General features: G+C 40.9%; 1 protein-coding gene across 3 annotated transcripts in view; it reads left to right on the top strand.

Annotated features, from left to right (window-relative positions):
- Positions 1 to 15,705, top strand: part of LOC116393422 (chemokine-like protein TAFA-5) — a 117,728-nt gene extending 102,023 nt beyond the window's left edge. For 2 of the 3 annotated variants that reach the window (XM_031865754.1, XM_031865755.1), the window contains exons 3-4: positions 1,531 to 1,658; positions 7,545 to 8,590. In XM_031865754.1, the coding sequence (XP_031721614.1) occupies positions 1,531 to 1,658; positions 7,545 to 7,685 (269 nt within the window). In that variant the 3' untranslated portion in view covers positions 7,686 to 8,590. The other variant, XR_004213388.1, reaches the window with a different exon arrangement.
- Positions 15,706 to 16,528: the final 823 nt, after the last annotated feature.

The raw sequence follows: 16,528 nt of genomic DNA, 5'->3' as shown, positions 1-16,528 counted from the left end.
ATTGTTTTGCAAATTTGACTTTGTGCCTTTATTCTGGCTGTTCATCTGCTGCTGATATGTCATTATAGAGTCACACATTCAGTGTAAATGTGTGACGTCTTTTTTTCAATTGCTCATCGATGATTCATTCTGCCCCTCACATGTCCTCTCACTGCAGAAACAGGTAACTGCATAAATTATATCCGATTTTCTTCCAGTACTTGGCTGCTGTTTCTATAGAAGATACTGAAACTACTGCTAATATACATATCTTAGTATATGATTAGACCAACAGCATGTCAGGTTTTGATCTCATGTTCAGCAGAATCAAAGAGCTTACTGTTTTGGTCGTACGCTTAACAATCACAAAGAAAAAATGTATAAAAGCCAGATATATTTAGCATTCACAAGTGGCAGTAAGATGTATGTCATTGTACCTACTGATTTGTTTGAATGCTTTTTCAGTGGGGCAAGGATCTATGTGAACAGAGCAAAGCTCAGTGCATTGCTGTTAGGTGAGAAGAAGCTCTGATGCAAAATAGGAATCGCATGACGGTGTGAATCCTTCACACACCAACAACAGAGGTTGCTAATGATGCTCACACCCAAAACGAGGTACAGGTTATTCAACTTAAGCATCCAAAATGCATTTGTTGTATTGAAAGATTGCATTACATCACTTTTCTCAAAACTGAAAAACTCCAATTTAATTGTCACTGAATGGGAGAGATTCTGGAAAAAAACTATCTTAAACTGGCTCATTAAATCAGTTATGGTTCCTTTGATCGTTCTCAGTCTATGAGTGAAGAAGCCTACAGTACATATAATGCCATACCATTGAGCCTGGGCCTGTTTTAGGAAGTGTAGAAACTGAAATACAGCAGCGCAGACTGAGACAAGGTTCGTACTAGAAAAAGTACAAATTACAACATGTTACGACAAAGCCTTTTGGAATGCATTAAATGTCAGATCTTTAAATCTGTACATGAAATAGGAGTATTTTTTGTTCCTTGTGGTAGAAGCAAGGAAAAGTATTTGGTCCTGTTTAAAATGTTGCTGAATGCAAGAGAGGCTGTAAACTCGCTAAATATCATTCGTGATGTTTGATTTTCTTTACCTGACTGATGGCAGCTCTCTCCAGCTCTCTCCATCTCTCTCCATCTGCCTGATTCTCTCCATCTTTCCCTCATCACTCCCTGTCATCCCCTCCTCCCATACCTCTCAATTGTCTCTTTACTCCATTGCTCTTCATGTACCTGCATTCCTCATCTCTCTTCCAATCAACCCCTCTACATCTCTCCATCTTTTTCACTCCATTTAAATATATTTCAACATTTTTCTCAAATCGCCCCCTTTTCCATCATTTTCCATCATGTTAAATCTTTGCCCGTATCTGTCTTACTCCATCTGTCGTCCGTCAACCCACTTCCCTCTATTTTAATCGTTACATCTCTGCATCGACCTCTCTCACTTCTCTTCATCTGTTTATTCCTGCTCTTTTTTTCTCACCTCTCTAATCGCTCTTTCGCTCTTTTCCTGTGTTCTCTGCAGCTGGTATTGTTCGGAAAAAGCAGTGGTGTGAGATGGTGCCATGTTTGGAGGACGAAGGCTGTGACCTGTTAGTCAATAAATCTGGCTGGACTTGTACGCAGCCCGGAGGCCGAGTCAAAACCACCACGGTGAGTTCTCTTTTCGCCCCCCCAGGTTACACAAAGCACTCTCAAACCAGTAGGTGTGTGCAAAATGTGTGGACTCACTGCACCAGTGGCTCTGAGAACAACATGACCGTGTGAGTTGAAAATAAAGCATTTGCATAGAAAATCAATTGTGGTGTTAATCGACAACTAAGGACACATTTAATGCTGTTTCTTGTACTGATTGAACAGTTTTGCTTGCCAAACATTGCTGTTTAGAGGCCATTTTCACAAAATGAATAATTTTACAGGATATTAAACACTAGTGAGTATTGGCTCCCATAAAAAGCTCTTATCTAAAGCCCACTTTAATTAATGTGCAGTTTCCTGCTACTGATTTTGTGGATAATTGTGTGGTGATTTTTGGGTTGTGATTATTTTATTTACAATATTTGTATTCTCAAACTGCCTGACATACACAAATGGTAAAATATTACACATTCTACATTTGCTGACAATTGTTTATTATTTTTTTCAAACTGGCAAGATTATGTAACTTTTGATAGATGAAAGAAACGGTGTGCATTTTACAATCAAATATATAAAATTACAAGCAAAAGAAAAAGGCACCTTTACTGGCTTTTGCTGCTACAGCCTCATTCGGTCATGTATGGTGGCTTATGCTAGCTAATGCTATATATATTTAAATAGATATTGCTGTGCTGACATCACTAAGTAAAGTTCCTGACTACTGATTATTACCTTTTTTGGCTGTTTTGTTCCAGTATCCCAGGAAAAAAGGCGACTCTTTAGCTGCTTTAATGCTTTGCTATGATCACTAGCTTGAAGCAAACGTTTCTGTCTGCTGTTTCTTTCACTGAAATGTTGTGGGTCGTAAACCTGAAAACACTAAAACTCTGAGGGGAACCACAGAATCGCTAAGTGTAACACCTTACACATAGTCATTCAACCCATTGGTAATTTGAAAGTATTGCAGCTCAAAACAACCTCCTCAGGAGATTCTTGGATAATATAAGAAAATTGAATATTCATTCTTTTTGATTGCACACTTTGAGCCTCATCTCCAACTGTTGCTCATCTCCACCGCACATTGGAACAGCTTGCACATTGTCGGGTCACAACTCCATTGATAATAGCCTAAAAATCAGCTGAGAATTCACTTCAAAATGCTTTAAAAAAAATTTCCTCTCCCACCCTCCTCGTCTTCAGCTCGTCTCCACAAATTGTACGCGGTTTGTTTACTTCCTCGTCACCCGCAATTAGCTTGAATTAGTGACGTTCTTAATGTTAATGATGGCAGCAGATGGGGAACCACCACTTGTATTCGCTAAGATGCCGCCCATTCAGTCAACCGCCCGTCCTTCAAACCCTGTCTCCAGCTCTCCAAGCCTCCTCCTCTCCACTTCACCCCCAGCTCAAAGTCACACACACACACACAAACACACACACACCTTCCCACATCCCAGGCCTTACATCCTCCCACAGCTTTACAAGAGATGTAAAACCCTGTTGCTCTTCAGCCTGTATGCACAGTCTTTACTCTGGCAATTAAAGAGGTCTCCGTTAAGAAACATGTTACACAACACGCACACAGACAAACACACACAACACAGCTGCCCTATCTGTGAATGTCAATGGGTGAACACTGAGGACCGGTGGGGCATCATTAATGCATCTGTCATGATTTAGTCATCAGCTGACTAACTTGTTTATGCCTTCCTGCTTGAAGACAAACACATACATACACGCAAACACGTAGCAGATACACACCCTGAATGCTGAGCCCAGATGATATGGTTTGTTATCAGCTGCTGCCTCTGCTCTCTTACCATTTTGTGAGTCTCTCAGCGGACACCAACCTGAATATAAGTAGTTGTGGAGACTGAGGTGACAGCCATGACATGTTCCACCTACAATGTAATTTGTTATCTGTGCAGGCAGACACACACACACACACACACACACTAACACCCCTAGGCAACATATAACTGGATCCATGTGTTAGTTTGACAGATTTAAGAGCTAGTGTGTGTGTGTGTGTGTGTGTGTGTTGGAGGGGGGTTGAGTATGCATATGCAGTGGTCACTGTTTATTTAGAGGCTAATAGATGTGCATCCTTATGTGTATGTTAACATGCTCCTACTGATGTTTTCAACTGTTTGTATACTCAGAGTTATGAATATGTGTCCCTGCTTTCAAAGGGTGGCCGTGTAAGCCTAGGCCTCGAGCACATTTCATATCCTGCTCAGGACGTCCGTCAATGTGCCTCTCGTCGGCTTATGCTGACAATATGTGAGACGTGACAGGTATTTCTTGCTTGCTTCATTGGCTACTTTAAGCCTGGTGACAGCTAGTCAAATGGCTGGACAGCTATGTGCACTCATCTGTGCCTGTCCGTGTGTGTGTGTGTGTGTGTGTGGTCTGTGTGTGTGTGTGTGTGTGTGTGTGTGTGTGTGTGTGTTTGTGTTTTAAAGCAGCTTTCACTGTCATGGATTCTAATAACTTGCAACAAGCAGACTCGGGGTCATTGCTTAAAATTCTTCTAAAAATATTAATTGATGTGATGGATGAACTGGCCTAATGTAACGCTCCCTTTAATCTCAGGGTTGAAGAAAGTCTTGAAGATTTTACTTCACCACCATGCGTGTACAACCTAAAATTGCCTGAAATGCATTAAAGGTTAAGGCTGATTCTCCAAAGCTGAAATTACATAAACCTCTTGTTATCTGCTTGACCCAAGGGAGAATGACGGGCAAAAACAAAATAAACAATTTACTCCTCAGCCTCCCTCTGGTTAACTTTGAACAAATGGCCCCTTCCCTCAGGCTTTTCAAGGTTAAACCCAAACTGCAGCCGCCCCAATATCGCCTAAGAATGACTGCCGGCTGTGCACAGTCCAGTAAGCATGTCCGACCTGTCTGTCAGGTGCTTGTGGGAAAACATCAATGCAGACAAACAGACATGTCCCGCGGGGCATTTGACTAAGCCAAGTCAATCTGACTCAGCCCCATAAAGGGCTATTTTGGACAAATGTCAGGAGGCGGTTTGCATGTATTGGTCAAATGTTTGAGAATTTGTGTTTTCTCTGTCAAACAGAAGGAGATTGTTGCTCAGGATGACACCGCTGACCTCTTCTCTACCTTCAGTCTGCTCGTATGAGTTGCAAGGCAGATTGATGTATGCTGTGCGTTCTCCCTCATCCTCTCAGAGGCCACCATTTGATGTGCTTCTGTTTAAAAATAACTTCCTCGCACACTTGTTTTCCCTGTGCTTGACTCCATAGAGTCTTTTTTTCCACATCTGTTTTTTACATTATCTCCCTCCCCGTCTCTCACTTTTCCCTCTCTTCCGCCTTGTCCCTGTGTCCATGCATTTGTCTTAGTCTGACCCTGCTTTACAGGGTACATGTTGTTCCTGTCAATAAAAAACACGATATGGATTTTTTTTTTTGTAGGGCCGGCTCCAGAAGAAACATATGAAGATTGATATGTACATTGCTTATTATTGACAGTGACGTTTTGAGCGAGGTTACTTGTATTGGCAGTGCACACACGCACAACTGCAGTTGAAAAGGACACATATCAAACAGAGGTGCACTTGTGAAGCCATTGCACATCATTTATTTCAGTATCAAGAGTCTTGCCAATACAGTGACAAGTTTCTCCTCTAAATGATTGACCTAACAGAAAATTGAATTCCTCAGATGAACCATATCAAGCTCTAAGACTATAAATGAGCTCCTTGGGTTCAGTTAACCGTATTAATGAAACAATAAAATGCACGTGGACACTCAACTGCATGTCCATCACTAACCACTTCACTTTCTTTTCTTACATAAAAGTACATAAAAGTACATAAAAGTACATAAAAGCAAATGTCTGCCAAGAAGCATGCTTTATAGCAACCCTTATGGGCATAAAAATGATTAATAATTATTGGCCGGAGAGATCTGTCAAAAACATAACAAATCTTCAAATGTTCGGCCAATTTTCACTAAAACCCCGCCCCTGAATAGCGATTATCCAACCAGAGCCTATGGTGTATAAGCTGCAAAACAATTTGTAGTGCAAGCAAAATAGTGTACTGTTTTATAACCTACAGTGTTCTGAGAATATTCACATGTTGAATAAACTAACACGCTAGTGTTTGGGGAATAGTCACAGCGTCCTAACAACACAAAATGCCATGTTCCCTGGAAAGCTCATCTGCAATAAATCCCCAGATAGAGAAACTCCTTTACGCAGCAACCAGGGGTTAATTCCCACTGCCAATATACTTCCCTCCCTCCATGACACTAAATGATTTGAATTTGCATTTTATCACACAGTCACCACAGTCAAATGTGGCCTTTGCTGCCTTTCCAAGCGCTCTCTTTTGGCAAAGCGATACGTAGTCTCAGCAGTCATCTCCTCTACCTCCTTCTCTCAGTGAAAGGCTTACCGCCGTCTATCTCTCCCGAGAGGAGGGAAGCTCTGCATTGTGCCCTCCACCATTTTAGACTGGCAGATGAAACGGCGGAGGGAGAGCTATCTCTCTCTTTCTCTGCATGTCCCGACGCGGGGAGCTCGGCGAAAAATAGGCAGACTGAGTGCGCCATTAGAGGGAAAAAAAACGAAATCACCTCGGGTTATCTGGCGGCTTTTGTGACAGCCCGATAAGACGAACAATTTAAAAGAGAGACAGAAAAAAGCAGTTTGAGGGAAGAAGAAAGCAGCGTGAGTGAAAGACATAGAAATAGATTTGGGCCAGTCAGACGCACAGCGTCGTAAAACATTATTTAAGTCTGTTGGTGTGCATCAAGCAGTGGCTCTTGTCGTTAAGCCTTTCAGTGCTTGTAAAGTCTGTTTTCTCTCACGAAGAAAAAAAAATTCTCAGGATAATTTTTTCACTACTGCCATGCTGTATGCACATGCTATAGTCAATGTTTTCAATTGATTTAACACTCAGCAAAAAGAAGTGCACTTGTCTTGAAATGTCTTGTGTACTGTACTTTTTACATGTACAACACACAATCATTTTCAGACATTGTAGGAAACGGTGGTTCAAAATGTAGAAACCGGGACTATTTAAATGACTAAAGATCCTTTAATGTGCGACTAGGTCTTAATCATACGTTCTATTAGGTCAGTCCTGATTGGGGTATTTAGGCTGTGAACAGAATTGGCACTTTGTGAGAGTAAGGGCTGTGATTACCGTGATCAAGCAGAATAGAGGAGAAAGATATAAGGAATTGGAAAAAAATGTTTGAGCGCGAGTATAATGTTTGATACTGTGATCTCATGTATCATGTATATTTTATACACTCCGGAGGTACTCTGTATAGTGAGAGAGGGCAAGATTCAACATGCAGACTCTTCGTGCCTTGATGTGAATTTGCGTGGAAATAAAAGCTCTTTTTATCCTCCCACTAACAGAATCTCCTGGGGGCCACTTTTGCCTTTTGCAACAAAAGGCCAGTGGCCAGTTAGTAAACAAGTAACAGACATTCGGGGCTTAGCCTGTACCTCTGTGGGGGGTCCGGGGGATCCCTCCCTGGCACTGAATTTTGATTAATAAACGAGCTCTATTTAGATGGGTTTTTTGCAGTGTAGCCCGTTATTTACAATCAAAGTACAAAAAAGATCCCATTGTGATTCAATTTACCTTCACTGTGCATATTGTAACCTGCCTTTACCCAATGTTAGCTGGGATTGCCCCCCCGTGAACCTGAAGTATTCAGTATTCAGGTTTTGTATTTAAGCATATATTATATACATCTGCTAGTGAAGGCATGTTGGTCGAGATGAAAAAGCTCTTTCGTTCGGGATTTGCAAGCAAGTGCCTCCCTCTGATATCCCCCAGTCCCCTTACCATCACTTTCTTTCTGTTTCTTCATCTCTTCCTCTCCGTCTCTATGGGGATCCGGTTCAGGCGCTGGACCTGATGGAATCCGCCAAAGCTCCACCATCATCACGCCCCCCCCCCGGTTCTGGGTCGGTACCGGCCTCAGTAATTGATCCCTCTGGGCCCTCCAGGCACATCCAGCAGTGGTTTGAACAGATTCACCGCTAAGAAGAAAGCTGCTTGGCCACCCTAGACAGGCCAAGGGAGAAAGAAAAAGAGACCCTGTTGTGCTGCTAACCATTAGCTGGATCTGCCAGCTTCTTTCTTGAGGGAGCCAAGTCAGCACATTGTCTCGGTTTGGAAAATACCAAATCCTCCATTTTGGAAAGCTGGGGCTGTTAGTAAGAGAGGCAGAAAGACAACTAAAACAATAGAGTCTGCCTTTTTAGTTTCTTAACAACAGCCTAAGAGCTTGTGGGATTAATCTGCTAAGAAGGCAGCGTTTCCAAAACCCAAAAATGTCTGCTAGCCAATGAAAGCACACGGCCCAGTTTCAGAATTTCAGCCATTTCCATGTGGCCAAAAAAGGTAATTGATTTCATAAAGCAGAAAGTTACTACTACCAGAGCTGTAGGTTTCTTCTAACAAACAGGCTACAACAAATGCACATGTGGACACTCACTCACAAGTAAATACAGATTTTTTTTTTTTTGCTGCTGAAAACCATGCATCTCCAAAATGTTTACTTGTGCGTTCTGTTTACCATGTTGCCCTTATTAGTTTAGCATGTGAGCATGCTAAAAATTACTAATTAGCACTAAACACAAAGTACAATTGGTAACAAAAGGACTCTTTGTGTTTTGCTTCCATGTGGGCTATACAGACTCAGACTCTGGTTTACTCCCACACTTTTATATTTAATATGCACAGAACAGTTACCTTGAGACACACCAGCAACGAACAGCTTATCGGGTTTGAACAAAGATCATTTTAGCGAAACAAATTGATAATGGTGTTGGTGCTGATGACGGTGCCGTGACTGTCTAAATCCCAAAAAAACTAAATCAAATATAAAACACTGCATCCTCATTGTGAGCTTGATAACCATACCACCTTCCCCTCACCCTCTCTCCTCCTAGGCTCTATGACGCGACAAGAGTCCCCCTCGACACTCTTGCACTATGGAGAGCATTGATGACCCCTTGACAGACAGCCAAAAACCATCTGCCAACAGCACCCTACCACCACCACCACCAACATCACAACAACTCCACCCAAACCCTGGTCCAGCAAAGGCAGGAAGCAACACAAGCAGCGACAGAGCACCAAGAGCCACATGGAGGCAGCAAGGTAACAACTGAAAAGCCCCTTCCCCTCTAATTCTTTGATTTGTTACTCAGGTTCTTGTAGTGGAGCTAGTTTTGAAAAGGGAGATTAGTCGTATCATATTTTTGTTATGCATAGCCAAATGGCTCTCTTAAAATGAAGTTATTTGATTAAAAAAAATATATAAAAGCAACCATGTGCCCGAATGGTCATCTTATTTACTGCACATACACGATTTATCCAAAATGTTCCATATGTGTGTGGGTGTTGATTAATTGGGTAGAGGCAGAGAAAGACATACAAATTGATATACTGAAGATTGTATTACAGAACACCAGCATTTACAGATATAGTGGGTTCAATCAAGTAGCAGAAATTATCTTTAATTAGAATAAAGGATTTAAAACATGGGAGGTTAACTAAATACAAAAAAACATAAATATGTTTCAGAGAGAAGTTAGGATTGCAGGAGTTTTTGAGTTGGCAGCTGTAGTATCTTGTTGAACAGCACCTGTTGATTGGACTTCTGGACCACTTTACAGGGTCTTGGTCTCAAGTTCCAGACAAATTCTAACACAATCATGCCTAGACTTTTGAACTGGGAGATGCCTCCCACACACTTTACCAACTAATAATCCGCATAGTTTGCATGTGATCGCGACATGTTGGTTGAATACATATTAGCTGATCAGAACTTATGATGAATGTCAGAGTCTCCCCTGGCACACACTGGACATTTGATAAGGACCGTAAAGTTCTCCGTGATAACATCCAGGGGATCACCCAACTTGACAAAAAAAATAATCATAACTTTGTCCCTCTGGTAGTTTTTTTATTTTTTCAAAATTGAATCAAAATCATTACAACCACTTTCCTGGATCTATTAGTCCACAAACACATCACCCTCCCACTTTAGCAGAAAATGCAAACAAGAATCACAGACACACATAAACCCTGATAGAATTTAAACAACCTTAATGTCTTTATTTGGATTACAAATCTTTCCATAAACTCGCCTGATCCCAAGTGTGTGTTTAACCACAGAAAATCCATGAGTTTCTTTTCAGCTTGTTTTGCTCTGCTTTATTGCTGTGCCTTGTATATTGTCTTTAAAAGTATTGTGTCGTATGGCGTCTGTGCGCTAAAATAAAACAAGGCGCCAGACAGATATTAATGCATGTGATTGGGAAACAGTGAGTAGCCATGTAGTAAATTTAGCAGATTGTGCAATAAAAGGGATGAGGCCAAAGTCATAAAAATGCCCGGTCTCATAGAGTTTCTAAAAACCAGGCTCTTCTCTCGGTCAATATTGCCGGCATTTATGATTCGTTTTCTAGAAATAAATCTGATCCGGCTGCTTTACAGGCCAGACAGCAAGTCTTCAGTAGATTTGAAAGTATAAACAGACACAGAGTGGAATGCATGCGTGATGGCGGATCCTCTCACAGCGCATCATATAGAACAGTGGTTCTCAACTGGTCTGGCTGCGGGACCCACCCCTTTAATGACAAGCCGCGACCCAAATGGAGGACAATTTTCAACTTCTCAAATGTATGTAATGAAAAGATGGTGCAGTTTGAACCTGAGCTGAAAATGTCCTCTGCAGTCGTAGTAGTAGGGAGCTCTCTTTTGTTCCTGTAAGTCCCCGTCCCACACATGTTTCACGTAAATGAGTAAAACTGCTTTGTTTGTTTATGTCTGTAGATTCGTCCATTTGTAATGTAAAATGACCACTTGCCTAAATTCGAGCTGTGGTCTGTTGTTTGTTTGTCATCCGACATGTCTTCAATTCGCCTACTTATAGTGTCATTTGACAGAGGTTTCAGTTTATCCCCTGCTGATATTAGCATTACAAGGCATTAACGCCAAATATTGTTCAGGAGTGTGAAGAGTGTGATTTTTTTATGCACTCCGCTGCATAAAAAATCCCCTTCGAAATAAAAGCACAGGATTTTTTTCAATTTTTTTTTTTTTTTTTGAGGCAAAGGCCCGCGACCCACTGAAAACGGCTCCGCGACCCACCAGTTGAGAATCACTGATATAGAAGATCATTATCTGTTTACTAACGGAGAAGGCTATCTAAGATTAGATTGAAACCTTTGGTCCCATAATGTGCTGTGTAAAGGGCAACAATACCATATTATCTGCAATCATCTGTTCCCATGCATTGGCATACAATACAGTAGCTTATTGCATGAACAGATAGAATCTATACATTACAGTGCATTCAGGGAAATGGGGGAACATTTCCAGTTGTTTGAATCTAAAACAAAATCAGTGACATTTTCTAATTCCTTTCTGGTGGGAGTGCGACGTTAAATCTGTTCTAATGTTACCTCTTGAGAATTGAAGTTCTGGTCATATTGTAGAATCCAGATAGTATGATGTGTTTGCTTTGATGTTCTGAAATGCAGTATGAAAGGGTTGATGATGACGTAACATCCCAGATAGCTTTGAACTCTCTCTTAATGTGTAATGGGGCCTAGTGTCTAGAGGCCTGTGCATACATGTTCGTGTATTTTGATCTCAGCGTCTGCTTCAGGCATTATCCGACTTCACAGAATGTAATGAGCGATTTCCCTTCCCTTATTAACCTGTGGATCATTGCTAACCTACAAGTTCACTTATGAATATTCATCTAGTGGGCTATTGTGCAGCCTGCATGCTCCAATCCAAAAGGAAGCGTGCTTGGCTGCACAAGGCTGAACATTAAACAGCGACGGCAAGAACAAGTATTAGAAACAGGTAGTTGATGCAAAAAAAAGCAGGGGCACTTTAGAATGACAGATGAGCAGAAAAGGCTTTATTCCATTAGCTGATGTTTCGGCACCGCCTCGCCCTCTTCGGAGTGTAACAAAAAAAGCTTCCAACGAATTAACAAATCAGCCGATCAATCAAACATCAATTCATCAACCACATTCTCCTGAGATTCTGCATTATTCACATCCATCAGAGTCTCAATAAAGAGTTTGGAGAGGCAAAGGCAGATCAATTTTTGCTCATGCGACGCCCATTCACACGTTCACCGTGGGTCACAGCGCTGTGACATTTTGAAGTCAGCGAGAGTTCATCCAAAGAGGAAATGTCAGGCCGTTGCTTTAACTGTTGCTCATCTGACATGCACCTTCACTTGATTGCACATGCAAAATGCATATGAAAGCCAGCAGAAATGCATGCTTATTTATAGATCAAAGCATTTCAGCTTTGCCCGGAGACAAGAAGCTCTAAGTAACGCCCCTGGAATCCAATGTTTAATGTGTTCCTTATCTGCGATTGAATGCTGCTGGGTATATATCAATATGTATTTAGTGGATTTGCTGCTAGCTTCATAACAACAGGAATCCTGCACAAATTGGACATCAGCGCAGATGGATTCTTTCCCCTTCTGTAACTATGACACGTGCAGCACTTATCAGTCTCACTCGAATTGTCTAATTTATGGTCTAATTCTCTTTCTGGTCTTGTTTAGATAGCCAGACCCCACTGTACTAACAGCTGGTCCATGTGTTCAATAGCCAGACGGGCTCTTCATCACATTTCCCTCTACCTGCATTCCTCTGCCGCAAGAATGTAAAATATTCTGTTGCTGTTATAAGATATAAAATACAGTAATATGGTCGTTTTCTGATAAACCCGAGGTAATAATCACTGAGGGCCTGTGAATTTTATTCATAGGGCAATTTCATCTCATATTCATCTGACATTCGCTCCTCTTTTTAATAGAAGGCTTGCATTTCCCCGAGATGAAATTTGTGTGTGAGATTTATAGGGAGCCATTCGCCACAGTGTGGGTGTGAGAAAAAAAGGAGGGGAACAGAGAATATAAGAAAGTTACCTTGTACTGCCTATGCCTGGCCTTCTATTTAAATGCATTCCATTCCTCTTTAGATGTGTCAATGCAGTGATTCTGTCTTGCTTCTGTTTTATCTGTGACTTCTTGACCAATCGAAGCCATTGTAATCTCAGTGTGCCCACAAGGAGGCATTGAGATAAGGAAGTTGTGCTTACACTGGGAATAAACACCTGTTTGGGCAGCGGTCACAGTCAAGGGATGGCACAGGCATGTCCCTGCTTTAAGCTATTATGCCTCTGGGTCATTTAATGCCTAGCACCAACAAAACCATGACATAATCTCTATTAAGCGCTGAGCTCAGTGATATGTTTATTATTTCCCAGAGCATCAGAAATTGTCGTCCGTGATACATGCGAGTACTCCATCCAACACCTGCCCCTTTCATGGCAATTTGCCCCCTGTTTAAATCAAAAATAGTTCATAATTATGAATTAAACCTCAGAATTCCTGAAAGACATCAGCGCCTCTATCAAGTTGGCTGCGTGACTGGCAGGGGCCAGATGGTGAGGAGGCTTCCAAATTTGTCTTTCTTTTGGTAGATTGTTCTGCACGCGAGACTCGCTTTGTTATGTGGTTACACCCGCTGACGAATTATACAAGTTTGACGAGTAAAACACTTACTTTGGCAGAGAGTTTTTATTTTTACAATTCTACCACAGTGCTGTAATAAGCACCTCTGTTTGGTAAGGAGCAATGGGTATAAACAAGGTTTTTAGTATCACACAATGTATGCAATGATTCTCCCCTTAAAATAAATCATTTTATGTTGAATTGCTCAACATTTTGCTTTATTAAGATATTTTGCTTTCTTGCTGAGAGTTTGATGAGCAGATTGAGATATCATCGATATCATATGAAGCTGCAGCCAGTTGGCTTAGCTTAGCTTAGCTTAGCATAAAGACTGGAAACAGGAGGAATCAGTTAAAGGCTGTACTTTTTGTTTTCAAGATATAACCTGTAAGCTTTAGAGGTATTAGTTGGCAGATTACTCATCCACAACCATTGTGTTTATGATTAAATTGTTTTCTAGACGGCAGTGGTGAAGGAAGAAGTAGCCTACTAAGATATTTTACTTACACAAGTACTACCAGTGTAAACATACAGGCTACAAGTATAAGTCCTTTAATCAAACTGTTGTATAAATAATAGTACAAAACTATTTGCATTAAAAAAATGACCAAAAGTGAAGGTAATCATCATGCTGAATGGCCCAATTAGGAATGATGTATTTAACTGACAGTTAACGATTACATTACAGCCTGTGTAGCGTCTGCCGTTAGCAGCGCACTCACTCAACACTGGACCAATTTATAAATTGTTGTCCTCATTAGTCGCTTAGACACAAAAACTTGGGAAAATAGGGTTGAAAAGGTTACCAAAAAGACCAAAGCTACCCTTTAAGTAGAGTATTTGAATGCCATAAATTTACTTGGCAACATTCCAGCACAAATTTGTTTACAAGATCATCAAGACAAATAAATGCAAAGTGCACAAGATTGATACATTTAACTTTTAAATGTACAATATTTTCTTAGGGCGGCCATGCCCCCACACCCCCCCAGAGGGTCTGAGGTCCACCCAACACATTGAGGTTAATACACTTTGCATGTTTACATTTTTTTGTGCGAATTTAAAAGAACAAGCTTTAACATCAGCAAGCTTTAGAGGTGTTGATAGGAGGATTTTATTACATGTGGACAGAGCCAGACTAGCTGCTTCCCCCTTGTTTCCAATCAGACATGCGAGTCTGAATCCTTTCATAAACCCTCTGCAAGAAAGTGAACAAGCATTTTCCTCAAAATGTTGAACAAATAATGTTTTACTTTGAAAGGAAGACAGACTACTGGAGTAGTAAAAGAGAGCATTAAAAGACAGTATTCTGCAAAGACAAACTTTAGTTCCAAAGACAAACTTTAGTTCCAAAGGTAAATGTCAAATTCCTGAATTGTTTGTATTAATTACAGAACATGATCGTATTTTCACTTATATTTCGAAACACAAAGTGCTGAATGTACAGGCAGTACAAAGACAATGTGTGCTGCCTGAAAGACTGTAGAGTGTGACGATGACATTGTGCTAAACAATCACCTGATGTTTGTTCTGTTCTTGTTGATTCACAGGTCTCATAACGCAGCTAGAGATGGTAAAACCAGGGATTGACTGTTTGAGGGAGCAAGCTTTCTCCTGGACACTGGACAGACTACTTGCTGTAAAACCCTTTCCGTTTCCTGTGGCAAGCCCCTCCGGGTTTCTGACTGCTCCCAACTGCTATCTGTCATTGGGTCAAAATGTTGTGTCCACCTCCTCTCCACTCTATCTGCCTGCTCTGTGAAATTAGCAGTGCCTGCTTGTACCACGGCGGATCGGACACTTTGAATCCTACGAATGATTTTTGCCTCATTGGAAGTACTTTGTTTGAAACTGCTAACTGCTTTGAAAAGGGGATTTCTCCACAACTTTCTCCTAGCCTCTAGAGCAGCAGTTCCAGAGCAAAGACGGGACTCATTACAGACCGGACCCTGTTGCTTCTCGGACCACCTCACGCGGCCGTCAAAAAAACAAACTGAGCGCTCTTTGCTGTGAATAGGCCTTCTGCTGGAGTAAACCTCCCATATTTTTATAGACCAAAGAGCAAAACAACAAATACGATCATTATGACAAAGTGGACCATGTGGCAAGGATACGCAGAGACTTTGTGAACTTGCTTTTACTGTCGCCACCGACCAACGACTGCCCCCACAGAGACACGGTGCACAAATGGGCCAACGCAAACGACAACTGGCGTCCGGTGGCACATGTATTGGACACGATCAAAGGAGTACTTTTAAAACTTTCCAGACATTTTTTCTCAGACTAAGTCCACCACTGTATTTCGGAACTGGAGATATAGGTACTACATACGTATAACTGTGTATCAAAAAAAAAAAATTCTGATTTGCATTTTTCAGTAGCTACGGTTGGGACAGCTTGAAGGAAGCATTGTCGAGTTGGTCATGGATCAGGAGCGCAAATCATATTAAAGAGATGATGAATATTTACAGAGCGTATAAATGCTATTGAGTCTGAAGAGAGAGTAAAGAAATGTCATTAAATGTATTTTGAAAGGCCCTAAAAAGTTATATATTTAACAGTTTTATATGTTGTACCTTTGTAGAGAAGCTTCTTGGACTTAAAATGTGGTCACAATGGCAGTTTAGTAGGATGTGAACAAATGCTGTTGTTCTCATTACTGCTAGCTCGTAGTCCCAGGTTTTCTGTTCACACCTCAGTAGCCGCTTTCTTTTCATGGTCATCTACAAGTCACTGTCTATCAGAACCATTACTGAAAAAAAAGGAAAGTGACAATTTATTCAGGACTGATCTGCAGCCAACTGAACATTGTAAATCTATGGTAGTCAGTGGAAGCCATTGAAATCTGCTAATTTGCTATGATATTGTATTGTACATGGTGTGGAATACTGACTCATTTCCTCTCTATGGCTTTTGATCTCTTCATTTATTTTTTTGCTTGTGTTTGTTCGTGCACAAATCTGGCATCTTTTTGACGGCGATGAATACTACAAGGAGAGAGAACGAGAGAAAGAGAAAGCATTGCAGAAGTATTCGTCATTTACATCCATTTTTTATCATGAAATATTTTAAGAATAAATTAAATATATGAAAAGAAACGTTCCCTGCAAATTTAGATGGTCTTGGTGTTCAAGGTCATCAAAGGAAAATTGAAATTATCTTATACTGGTTTTACTATAAATAACTATGTATTCTGAAAGTGGCGAAAAGTTAAGGATCCTTTCCTTTCCCGGGTGTTCAGATGGATGTATGACTGGATCACTTCTGGCTTAAAGTCCTTTAAAGTTCAGTTTAAGTTAAGTTTTAAGTTAAGTTTAAAGTT

Source organism: Anarrhichthys ocellatus, unplaced genomic scaffold (assembly GCF_004355925.1).
Source record: "Anarrhichthys ocellatus isolate YVR2014 unplaced genomic scaffold, GSC_Weel_1.0 scaffold33, whole genome shotgun sequence".
In the NCBI taxonomy this organism is placed as follows: Eukaryota; Metazoa; Chordata; class Actinopteri; order Perciformes; family Anarhichadidae; genus Anarrhichthys; species Anarrhichthys ocellatus.
Note: the sequence above shows the minus strand (reverse complement) of the source record. Positions and strands in the feature narration are given on the sequence as shown.